Raw genomic sequence first — 13,174 nt, forward strand, 5'->3', positions numbered from 1 at the left:
ACTTCCTCTTTGACACTATTGGAAGTTACTTCTATTTCTGGGTTATTTTCATATTTTTCCCCCTGTGGTTAATTTTTAATGGAAAAATATCCATTTATTTAAAAGATATAGTTAGATTAAAAAATAAAATCTGTGGTGACCTAAAACACATAAGGAATTTTTACTAAATATCTTAGATTTTTAATGAGAAATAGCTTTCAGAATTATAGGAAGCTGGAATCTTCCAAAATTCTTCCATAGAGCTTTATGGAATAGTTAATATTATATCCACATGATTTCCCCACTCCCCAAATGAAAGCAAAGACTATTTTTAACCTAGTGCTTGCCTATTTAATACAGTGTTATAGATGGTTGCCTTTTTTGAGCTCTTTGAGAACCTTATTTCTTACTGCACTATAAAACCAAAGCATATTTTTAAACAGAAAAAGGTACAGCTCAAAATTCGTTTTCATAAAATGAATTTATCGTGATGTTTTTGTTTAACTCAGTAGTTAATGTGAATATAATGCTGACTTCTTTGAGGATGTTGACGTGTGTGTGCTACAAGTTTTCCCTGCACCTTTCTTTGCCTTATCTGTTACAAAACCTTCCTTTCTTACATTAATATAAAAATGAAAAGAGAATATGTAAGCATTCACAGCACTTGAAAACCCTTGAGAATGTCCTCCGTTTGAGAAACACTGTTATAAATTATAATTTGCCCACAGTTTTCATAATTAACAGTGTTGTAATGAGGCATTTGGTAGCATATGAGTATTGGAAGCCTGAGCATATACTTTACCGGTTTAGGTTTTATTTACTTTAGAAAAAAATTATTTTACTCTGCTCAGTTTTGGAGAGACATACCAGTTTCTTTTGAAACAGGCCATACTTTCCTTAATACTCATTCTCCATAATCCTTAATCTTCATCTTTAAAATGTTTTAAATTATGAAAACAATACATACACATGGTAAATAAAAATATTCAGCCCTGTAGAGTGGCATGCTTCATTCATTTCTAGTTCTGCTTCCCAGAGTTAGAGTTAGCTACTTCTGCTTCTTCTTTTTTGGGGGAGAAGGGCGGCTGAGAGGCTTGTGGGATCTTAGTTCCTCAACCAGGGATTGAATCTGTACCCCCTGCAGTGGAAGCAGAGTCCTAACTATTGTACTGCCAGGGAATTCCCACTTCTGGTTACTCTGATGGCTCCTACCTCTTGCTGTGGGTACTGTGCTTATATTTCTTGCTGTCAGTTTCAGTATCTGTTGACTCTTAATATGATAAATTTGACACACTTAGTGATTGTAAGTGCTAACGTGGCCCTGAGTTTTTTGTTGTTAACTTAGGGTGTCAGAGTATGTGTATTCAAAGTTTACTTGATTTGTGCCTAGGCTAAATGCAGAAGTTAGAAATGTTTTGTTCAGGAGAAAAAAAATGTGAAAAGACAAGAAGGATACACTTAACTGAGGTGAAGATGTGAGTAATTGTATACAATAATATTAATTTAAATAAAAAATGTTTTTTATTTAAATAAAAAATATTTTTAATAAAAAATAATAAAATACAAAATTCATTTTAAAAGATCTCTTTCTGTATATATGTGCTTAAATTGTAAGGGAGAAAGTAATGGCTTCCTTAACACATGGTGTACTCTTCAATCATTGTCCATTTTTGCTGCCTCAAGGTGAAGATGTGGAAAAAATTTTGGATGAATGGAAGGAATATAAAATGGGAGTGCCAACATATGGTGCAATTATTCTTGATGAGACACTTGAAAATGTGAGTGAGAGTAATACAGAATTTTTAAGTGAAATGGTAATCAGCTGTTTTCATCCTAAGGGTATATCTATAATGTTCTGAACTGAGGTTTTAAACGTATACTTCGATTTTTAGTGCTACAAGGCCAAAATTTGCATATTTTGTCTGCATTCTGGGTCTTAATAATTCATACCTATTGCAGTATGGCATATTGTAAAGGAACTTGATTGCTGAAGAAATACTTTAAAATGGGCAGAATGCCTTTCTTCATAGGAAAAGTAATATGTCTAGCTTCCTGGAAGATAGTTAACCAAGTAAAATTGTTGGCGGTAACAGTTATCTGAAGTAAGGAGAAAAGCACTTCTGGCTTTTAGAAAGGAATATGGGAAAGGAGAGCAAGTTTTATTTTTACCTCTTGATTGTTTTGCAGGTACTACTGGTTCAGGGGTACCTCGCAAAATCAGGCTGGGGATTTCCAAAAGGAAAGGTAAATAAAGAAGAAGCTCCTCATGATTGTGCTGCTAGAGAGGTGAGTTACTGCAGTTTGATGCGTTTGGTGGCTGTGCTTTGAGTGTTGTTTTAGCTTTGGAGACTGGACTTGTTTGGATCATTTAATCCTCTTTCCAGAACTTGAATGCCTGCATGGAGTAATATCTTTTGTTATGTAACTGTTAATTTGTTTGTCTACCTCTGTCATTTGTTCTTCTCTCATTTGTTTCATTTTCTTTCATTGTACATATTTTATTTTATTATTTAACCTTTTTTGTAATATCCTTTCCACTTTTCCTTTTAGAATTGGATTAAATATTTAATTGAATTAAATAAATAGATTAGTTAAATATTTTGGCTCTTATAACCTTTGTTTTATGTTTATAGTCTGGGCGTCTAGACAAACGCACAATTTCTGAGACATTTACATTTATTGGTAAAAACCCACTCTAGCTTCCCTCTGCCTGTAGGATGAAGTTTAATTCTTTAAGAATTGAAACTCCATTTCCTACCCCCAACACAAAACTTAGCCATTCCTAAATTTGTCTGTCTTTATTCTTAGTCAAGAAGAAAATGAAGGAAATGGCAACCCACTCCAGTGTTCTTGCCTGGAGAATCTCAGGGATGGGGAGCCTGGTGGGCTGCCATCTATGGGGTCGCACAGGGTCAGACACGACTGAAGCGACTTAGCATAGCATTCTTAGTCAAATAATTTATTCTTTGTCCTCTGAATTGATTGATTTGTTTTATCCACTAAGCTTTTGCTTATGTGATTTTCCTACCTGGAAACGCCTCTCTTCTGCCCATTCAAATCATAACTGGGTATCTTTGTAGATGGAGGTCACTTTTTCCCCAAAAGACTGCCACAGACTAGCTGTCTGTATGGGGCCTTATTTTCTTATTTGTAAAAGGAGGATGTTCACTCTTAGTTAAATTGTTTATCACATGTAACCAGTTGGCTGTAGCCCACAGTAATACATTGTGATACATTGTATACGGTATTCTTATTTATCAATTTACACCAGTACACCTTGTCCTTGACATTTGAGGAGTTGAGCTATGAGGAAATATGATAAAATGGAAAGAGAACTGGACTAGGAGTTGAAAGGGGTTTGTTCCATTATAGTTTTAGTATATGTTGCTCAATAGCCTAGAGAAACTGGACAAATCTCTCTGTAAGATATAAAATTATTAGGAGTCTTAAGTCTTAACTCAAGGACTTGTTTCTAAAAGCAAGATATTCATAACTAGAAGTGGTATCTTTCTAGAGTCTAAGCTGGTAGTGATTGAATTTTGAGATTTTTTTTTTTGAGATGGCAGTATGGATTTTGTAGCATATTTTATTTGAATCTCTTTTTTTTTTGCTCCATGTTTTTCTAGAGCAGTGTTCACCGCCTGGTTCGAGTCTATTTGTTAGTGAGGGATAATAGTTAAAATTCTTAAAAACCACTAGTGGTCATTTACTGTAGAAAAAGTATCAATGCTTATTTACTTTGGAGTAAGATTTTGAAAATGACTGAAAATGCTGCATTTTAAATTGAGTGTGGAACAGCTTATCTGAGCAAGTATTTTGCAACAGCTTATAGCAAAGACATTTTATGCCCACCCTTTAAAATTGATAACTATTTAGGGAGCAGGTGAGGAAATGCCACATCCTCTTAAGAGCCTTTTCCTTTATTTTCTGCAGATGGCAGGAGATGAAATGGAGTAGTTAAAAAGTCTTCCGTTTTGTGTCTTCAGTTTTTGTAGTTGTCTTGCTTATAAAGAAAGGCAAAATGGGAGCCATACTGTCCTACCTGGTGGAGTTAATCCATACGTCTTATACATGGAGTAGACTTCTCCTACAGTAGTGAGATAGTTGTCCAGGTCCAGAAAGAAATATTAACTGCAGTAACAGAAATTTCGGCTAAATTAGGTGGTATGGGCTATCTTCATAATTGGATCTTTCCCGAGGAATCAAATGCCTAATCTTGGAAAACTGAAGAAGGACCCTAGATCCAAGGGCTCTGCCTGCATCTACTGCTGGAATGCTCCATCTCATGAATTTTATACATGATATTATACAGAGTCGGGATGATGCAGAAGTGGGGTATTTGGGATAAAAAGAGAAAGTTAACCTGTGAACCAGGACAGTTTTCACCTTGGTTTCTCTTCTTTGTTCTCTGCTCTGGGATACTGAGATAAAAAGTTATCCTGTCTGTCTGGTGCTGATTCCAGTGGATCACCATAATTTGTAAGAAAGTAAATTTTATTCTTGGGGCCGGGGGAGTGGGAGAATGGAGAATCCTGTAGGGGAAGATGCAGCCTTTATGGGAAGTTATCTCTATTTTTACAGGTGGGTAACTGAAACAGAGCTGTTGAGTACTCAGTAAGCACAAAACAGAGATGCAAACCCTAGTATTTGGGTTCTGGAGTTCATGTTCTTGGCTGCTATTTAATATATAGAGAGTCAGGAATGTTTGTAAATTGGTGAGAATTTCTAAATACATACACAGATGTAAACAGAAGAAACTTGGTTTTAAGTACATATATCTATTTCCTGATAACACTTAGCTCTCTTATTTGGACCAATATGAATCTCCCCCCGCCTCCCGTGTTTTAAAGATTTTGTCTTGCTCTGAGGAAACCACAGGTGTACTTAGGAACCACAGTTGATTAATTTCGGGGAAAAAATGTTCCCTTTGATAATAAGAATTAATCCTAACTTCTAACTTTTCTGAACTAAATAATAGCCTCTTTTAGCCGATAAAGGAACTTTTTAGAAAAGACTTTTTTTAATTTCTGTTATTTTAAGGGCTAGAATTTTTAAAGGCAAATCTTTTGATTTTTGTTCCTTTTAAGTGAATGCTTTTCTCATAAAGAACAGATTGTGGAATTAAGGTGTAGCATTGCTGTATTAATCCATTCAGGCTGCCATAACAAAATACTGCAGACTGGGTGGCATAAGCAGTAGACGTTTATTTTCTACTCCTGGAGGCTGGGAAGCCTAAGAGCAAGCTGCCTGTTGGTGGACTTCCTGGTGAAGGCTCTCCCTCCGGCCTGCAGTCAGCTGCCTTGCCTCTGTGTGCCCGCGTGGTCTTCCCTGGGTGACTGAGAGCCCAGGGCGCTAGTTTACCGGTGTCTCCTCCTCTTAAAGGGCACTAGTCCTGTCGGATTGGAGACCCACCTGCATGACCTCATGTAACCTGCACCACCTCCTCACAGGCCCCGTCTCCAAGTACAGTCATTTTGCGAGTTAGGCCTTCCTAAGAATTTTGGAAGGTTCAGTCCATAGTAATTGCTATTTTTGAGTGTTGAAGTATTCAACCAGCCGTCCTAGAGTTGCAGTGTATCCTTCTGCCACTTGGTGGTGCTGCAGCACAATAGAAGCAACACTGAGGGAGGGGGAGCGCCATCAGTCTTAGCTGAAAACCAGATTGTTATTCCATTTATAGGAGTTAATATTACACTTTTCATTTTCACTTGTATGAATACATATGGAGAAGTTTTGTCTTAATTTTTAGCTATCATTAGGCTTAGGCTGGTGTGTTAAGCACTTTTTCTCTTGTTTTTACCATGTTTTTTTTCCCTCTGGTTTCTATCATGGGTTTTAGGTTGCTTAATAACTTTTAATTTTCTTTATTGTAATTGTATCAGTGTTATTTCATCGTGTATGAGTGTGTATAAGTGTTTATTTTGCTACAGCAGAATCTGACACCTTCTGTAAGGGCTGTGTGTGTGGACTGGGCTGAAGAATCAGTGGCAAGCAGGCCGCTCAGGGAGAAGCTGTGAATAATCGTCAGTTGAAAGCTAATGGCCGTCCTAATTAGTAGTTTCCAATCTTCTCTTTGATCACTTGGTTCACCTTTGTTAATTGGGTTATTTCTGAACACTTATTCAGTAGTCAAGTAGATGTACAATAGAGATGTGAAAAATGTTCTCTAGGTTTTATTGAAAGGCTGTATTAAGATAATCTTGGTATATTTTTGTTACCAATTGTGGTGAAACAACACTTGTTTTTGAGAACATGGAATACTTGGCAGTTCATATGTGGTTTCGAGATTTCATGTTGCTGCTTATTATTTGGTAGAACAGCATTTTATTATAATGACACTTACTTTAATGTGCCCTTATGTGATTTAATCTTGATAGAATTTGTACAGAGGAATTACTGGTTTATTCTACCACTTGTAGGCTTATAGGACGTAGATTTTAGGCAGAGGATTTGATTGTCTACGCTGGTGTTCTTTGGGTAGCACATTTTTTTACTCTTACGTAGAGATTTTTATCTGATATCGTTTGAGACGTTAATCCTATTCCATGCGCCAGGAACGTTAACTCTGAATTATCATACAGGAAGGGATTTGATTCACAGAAGGTTTGGTATTAAAAATTGGTTTTAAATTTTATTTTTTTAATTGGTGGGAAATTGCATTATAATTTTGAATTGGTTTCTGCTGTACAGTAATGCAGATCAGTTATGTGTGTGTGTATTTGTGTATGTGTGTGTATATATATAATTTTCCTCCTGAGCCTCCCCACCCATCCCCAGCCATGAGATGACCCCTCCAGGTCATCACAGAGCACTAGGCGGGGCTTCCTGTGTAATTTAGTAGCTTCCTTCTACCTGTTTTATGTGTGATATTGTGTATATAGGATTTCCCTGGTAGCTCAGACAGTAAAGAATCTGCCTGCAGTGCAGGAGGCCCAGGTTTGATGCCTGCCTGGGTCGGGAAGATCCCCTGGAGAAGGAAATGGCAGTCCACTCCAGTATTCTTGCCTGGAGAATCCCATGGACAGAGGAGCCTGGTGGGCTGCAGTCCACAGGGTGGCACAGAGTCGGGCACAACTGAGCGACTGACACTGCACTGTTGTATGTAATTTGCCCACCCTCGCCTTCCCCAACTGTGTCCACAGTCCCGTCTCTGCTATGTTCATTAGTACCATTTTTCTAGATTGCGTATATATGCGTTAACATATGACACTCGTTTTTCTCTTTCTGACTTACTTGGCTCTCCAGCACAGTCTAGGTTCATCCACCTCACTACAGTTGACTCAAGTTCATTGCTTTATGGTTGAGCAGTACTCCACTGTGGAAGTGCACCGCAGCTTCTTATCCATTCACGTGTTGGTAGGCATCTAGGTTGCTTCCGCGTCCTGGCTGTTGCCAGTAGTGCTGCAGTGAACGAGGGCCACATGTGTATTCTGGCACTGTGGTTTTCTCAGGGCGGGAGTAGTGGCCCAGTAGTGGGGTTGCTGGGTCATACGGTGATTTTATTCCTAGTGTTTTTTATTCCTAGTGTTTTAAGGAACCTCCATGCTGTTTTTCACAGTGGCTGTATCGGTTTATATTCCCACCAGTGCGGGAGGGTTCCCTTTCTCCACACTCTCCAGCATTTACTGTTGGTAGATTTTTTTTGATGATGGGCATTCTGACTGGTGTGAGGCGATAATCTCATAGTTTTGATATGCATTTCTCTAATAATGTGTGATATTGAGCCTCTCTTCAAGTGTTTACTGGCCATCTGTACATCTTTGGAGAAATGGCTGTTTGGGTTCTGCCCATTTTTTGACTGTTCTTTTTTTTTTTTGATTTTTTGATCTTGAACTGTACGAGCTGTTTATATATTTTGGATATTAACCCTTTGTTGGCTGTAGATTTGTTATCTGTACATAAAAGTGAGCTATTAAAATTTTTTCCTGGTAAATGCTTGTTGAGAATGAGTACCTTATTTTACAGGTGAACCAATCTTTATCACTTTTAGAATTAAGAAGTCTTGCATTGTATTATTGGAAAGGGCAATGGCAACCCACTCCAGTACTCTTGCCTGGAAAATCCCATGGACGGAGGAGCCTGGTAGGCTGCAGTCCATGAGGTCGCGCAGAGTCGGAGACGACTGAAGCGACTTAGCAGCAGCAGCATTGTATTATGTTTATTCTAAGTATGGGAGAAATATCAATAACCTCAGATATGCAGATGACACCACCCTTATGGCAGAAAGTGAAGGGGAACTCAAAAGCTTCTTGATGAAAGTGAAAGAGGAGAGTGAAAAAGTTGGCTTAAAGTTCAACATTCAGAAAACGAAGATCATGGCATTCCGTCCCATCACTTCATGGGAAATAGATGGGGAAACAGTGGAAACAGTGTTCGACTTTATTTTTCTGGGCTCCAAAATCACTGCAGATGGTGACTGCAGCCATGAAATTAAAAGACGCTTACTCCTTGGAAGGAAAGTTATGACCAACCTAGATAGCATATTCAAAAGCAGAGACATTACTTTGCCAACCGAGGTCCATCTAGTCAAGGCTATGGTTTTTCCAGTGGTCATGTATGGATGTGAGAGTTGGACTGTGAAGAAAGCTGAGCACTGAAGAATTGATGCTTTTGAACTGTGGTGTTGGAGAAGACTCCAGAGTCCCTTGGACTGCAAGGAGATGCAACCAGTCCATTCTGAAGGAGATCAGTCCTGGGATTTCTTTGGAGGGAACGATGCTGAAGCTGAAACTCCAGTACTTTGGCCACCTCATGTAAAGAGTTGACTCATTGGAAAAGACTGATGCTGGGAAGGATTGGGGGCAGGAGGAAAAGGGGACGACAGAGGATGAGATGGCTGGGATGGCATCACTGACTCGATGGACATGAGTCTGAGTGAGCTTCGGGAATTGGTGATGGATAGGGAGGCCTGGCGTGCTGCAATCCATGGGTCGCGAAGAGTCGGACACGACTGAGCGACTGAACTGAACTGAAGTATGGTTGTACAGGGTTTCAAAGCTGCCTTTGTTACATTACACTAATGGCCTCATGTTGTACCATTTCTTCTCTTTATAATCCTTCAGCTATAGTCATTCTCAGCTATCTGGAGTATCTTTTTCTTCTTGTCAGTCTTATAAACTTCTAGTCATCTTTCAAGTCCTAGCCCAGATTTATCCACAGGATAGGACCCTGCTTATGACAGCCTTCCAGGTGACTACCCCAGCTCACACCTCACACCTCACCTGTGCCCAGGGCTGAGTTGATGTTCAGTCGCTCACTCTTGCCCCAACTTTTTGTGAGCCCGTGGACTGAAGCCCACTAGGCTCCTCTGTCCTTGGGATTTTTCCAGGCAAGAATACTGGAATGGGTTGCCATTTCCTTCTGCAGGCATCTTCCTGGACTAGGGATCAAACGGGCCTCTCCTGCATGGGCAGTTGGGAAGCCCCTCAAGGCTGAGGTAAGCATCCTGATTCTGTATTCCCATGGCACCCACCTACTTTCTGGCATGTATATCATACCACAGTTATCATTTCTTTTTAAGATGGAGCTCTTGAAAGAGCAGTGCTTGCTTTATTCATTTCTGAAATCAGTGCGTAGGATAGGATAGTACCTGTCACTAAGCACACAGATATATTTGAATGAATACACTAAAACAACCTTACCATTAATTACATGTTAGTCTTTAAAATTGTGTTAATGTTATAGTAAGAATAATAAAAAGAATAGACCCACCTGTTAATATTTTGCCGTGTTTGCTTTATTACTTTTGATACATATGGGTGTATGGTTTTTATTATTACTGCTAGATAATTTAGGAGTAAATTGTAGACATAATGTCTCTTAACCACTATTACTGCATGTATCAATAAGTTTAAAGAACTAGAAAGTTCTCTTACATAATCACGGTGTAATTATCAAATTCAGGAATGGGTTTGAAAGGTTCTTTTATCTAACGGATAACTGAGTATTCAGATTTACTAGTTGATCCATTATAGTCCTTTTCTGCAGTTTCCACCCCTTCTCCCATACAGGATCCTATCCCAGGCTCCTGCCCTGTGTTTGCATTTAATTGTTGTTTTGCAGTCTTTAATCTGAAACAGGCTCTTAGTCCTTCAGTGCTTGTTTTGTTAAGCATGTATTCATTTAGATTCTGTTTGTAACAAATAGGGTCTGCTTACAAAGAACTTAGATTATACAATTTACTTTTAGCATAGCTTTTAATTATTTTACAGACATATGTGACTGGTAGGTATTCTAATTTCTGATTATAAGATATTCAAAGAAGAGAGTTAAAGAGAATAACTGTAAAAATAGAATTAAGAACCATGTAAAAATTATTTTTTAAGCTTTTTTTGTTGACGGATAAAAGCATAAAATAAACTTAGCAGGTTATTAATTTTTATGTATGTACATGCCTGTGAAACCACCATCCAGGTCAAAGAATATTTTCAGCAGCTCAGAAGAGTCTTTGCTGCCCCTTCTTTTTTTAATTTTGGCTGCACTGGGGCTTGGCTGTGGCGTGGGCTCCTTGTTGCTGTGCGAGGGCTTTCTTCTGTTGTGGAGCTCTGGGGCTTTCGGGCTTCGGTGATTGCAGCTCCTGGGCTCTGCAGTGCCAGCTCGGAAGTTGTGGCACATGGGCCCAGCTGCTGCATGTCATGTGGAACCTTCCCTGACCAGGGATCCAATCTGCATCCCCTGCATTGGTAGGCAGACTCCCAACCACTGGACCACCAGGAAAGTCCTCCTGCCCTTTCGGGTCAGTACCTACTTTTCCCACATTTCCTGGAAGGAACCACTATTTTGACTTTTCTATTACCATCGATTATTTTTGCCTGTTCTGAGCTTCATATAATTAGGATTTCGAAATAGCTATTCTTTGTGTTTTATATCTCTCTCTCAGTGTAATGCTTGTGAGATTCATCTGTGTTATCGTGTATATTAGCAGCTGGTTCTTTTTAATCGCTCTTTGTAATATTGCAGTGTACAAATATACCACAGTTGTTTATCCATTCTTTTATGTATTGGATTGTATTCAGCTTTTGGCTATTAAGGATAAAACTGGTATAAATATGGTGGTACATGTCCTTTGAGGAAAATAAGCCTTCGTTTCTCTAGGAATGGAATTACTGAGTCATAGGGAAGTTGCCAGTGGTTTTCCAGTTGGTTGAACCCATTTATATTCCGACCACCTGCATATGAGAGTTCTTGTTGTCCTTGCCTACATGTAGAATTACCGACTTTAAAATCTTTATCCCATGTTCATGGATTATGAGAATTAATATTGTTAAAATGCCATTACTGCCAAAAATCATCTCTAGATTCAGTGTGATCCCTATCAAAATTTCAGTGGCCTTATTTTTACAGAATTAGAAAAAAAAAATCTTAAAATGTGTACAGAACCACAGAATACTCTGAATAACCAGAGCAATCCTGAAAGAAGAACAAAGTGGAAGGTATCACACTTCCTGCTTTCATGCTGTACTGTAAAGCTGTAGTCATTAAATGGTATGGCAGTGGTACAAAAACAGATGAATGAAACATAAACAGATCAACTGATCAATGAAACAGATCAAAGAATTGAGATCCCAGAAACAAAGCCACACATGTATGGTCAACTAACATTTGAGGAGGGAGCCAAGAAAACTCAATGGAAAAAAGAGTCTCTTCAGTTAATGATGCTGAGGAAATTGAATATTCCCATGAAAAAGAATGAAACTAGACCACTATCTTACACCACTCACAGAAGTTAGCTTGAAGTGGGTACATGACTTAAATGTAAGACTTGAAACCATGAAACTTCTAGAAGAAAACAGGATAAAAACTCCTTAATGTGGCTCTTGGCAATGACTTTTTGAATATGACTCCAAAAGCACAAGCACCAAAATAAGCAAGACTACATCGACCCAAAAACGAGAAACAGTCAACAAAGTAGAAAGCCTGTGGAATGGGAGAGAATACCTGCAAACCATATAGTTAACAAAGAGTTAATGTCTAAAAATGTATAACAAGCAAACCATATAGTTGATAAGGAGTTAATGTCTAATAAGAACTTATACAACTCAGTAGCAAATAATTCAATTAAAAAATGGGAAAAAGACCTGAATATACATTTTTCCGAAGAAGATAAATAGTTAATAAAAATGTGAAAAGATGCTCCGCATCACTAGATATTCAATTCAGTTCAGTCGCTCAGTTGTGTCCGACTCTTTGGGACCCCATAAATCACAGCACGCCAGGCCTCCCTGTCCATCACCAACTCCCGGAGTTCACTCAAACTCATGTCCATCGAGTCGGTGATGCCATCCAGCCATCTCATCCTCTGTTATCTCCTCCTCCTGCCCCCAGTCCCTCCCAGGATCAGGATCTTTTCCAATGAGTCAACTTTTCTCATGAGGTGGCCAAAGTATAGGAGTTTCAGCTTCAGCATCAGTCCTTCCAAAGAACACCCAGGACTGATCTCCTTTAGGATGGACTGGTTGCATCTCCTTGCAGTCCAAGGGACTCTGGAGTCTTCTCCAACACCATAGTTCAAAAGCATCAATTCTTTGGCGCTCAGCTTTCTTCACAGTCCAACTCTTGCATCCATACACGACCACTGGAAAAACCATAGCCTTGACTAGACAGACCTTTGTTGGCAAAGTAATGTCTGTGCTTTTCAATATGCTATCTAGGTTGGTAATAACTTTCTTTCCAAGGAGTAAGCGTCTTTTAATTTCATGGCTGCAGTCACCATCTGCAGTGATTTTGGAGCCCAGAAAAATAAAGTCTGACACTGTTTCCACTGTTTCCCCATCTATTTCCCATGAAGTGATGGGAGCAGATGCCATGATCTTTGTTTTCTGAATGTTGAGCTTTAAGCCCACTTTTTCACTCTCCTCTTTCACTTTCATCAAGAGGCTTTTGAGTTCCTCTTCACTTTCTGCCATAAGGGTGGTACCATCTGGATATCTGAGGTTATTGATATTTTCTCCCGGCAGTCTTGATTCCAGCTTGTGCTTCTTCCAGCCCAGGGTTTCTCATGATGTAATCTGCATATAAGTTAAATAAGCACGGTGACAATATGCAGCTTTGATGTACTCCTTTTTCTATTTGGAACCAGTCTGTTGTTCCATGTCCAGTTCTAACTGTTGCTTCCTAACCTGCATACAGGTTTCTCAAGAGGCAGGTCAGGTGGTCTGGTATTCCCATCTCTTTCAGAATTTTCCGCAGTTTATTG

General features: G+C 39.0%; 1 protein-coding gene across 2 annotated transcripts in view; it reads left to right on the top strand.

Annotated features, from left to right (window-relative positions):
• The window catches only part of DCP2 (decapping mRNA 2), a 55,197-nt gene that overhangs the window by 16,821 nt on the left and 25,202 nt on the right, over window positions 1-13,174 (top strand). For both annotated transcript variants that reach the window (XR_825983.1, XM_010848369.1), the window contains exons 3-4: window positions 1,630-1,757; window positions 2,167-2,265. Coding sequence is in view for 1 of the 2 variants with exons in the window: in XM_010848369.1 (XP_010846671.1) it covers window positions 1,630-1,757; window positions 2,167-2,265 (227 nt within the window). In the remaining variant the exon portion in view is untranslated. The remainder of the gene's footprint in view (window positions 1-1,629; window positions 1,758-2,166; window positions 2,266-13,174) is intronic.

Source organism: Bison bison, unplaced genomic scaffold (genome assembly GCF_000754665.1).
Source record: "Bison bison bison isolate TAMUID 2011002044 unplaced genomic scaffold, Bison_UMD1.0 scf7180017864264, whole genome shotgun sequence".
NCBI classification, from domain to species: domain Eukaryota; kingdom Metazoa; phylum Chordata; class Mammalia; order Artiodactyla; family Bovidae; genus Bison; species Bison bison.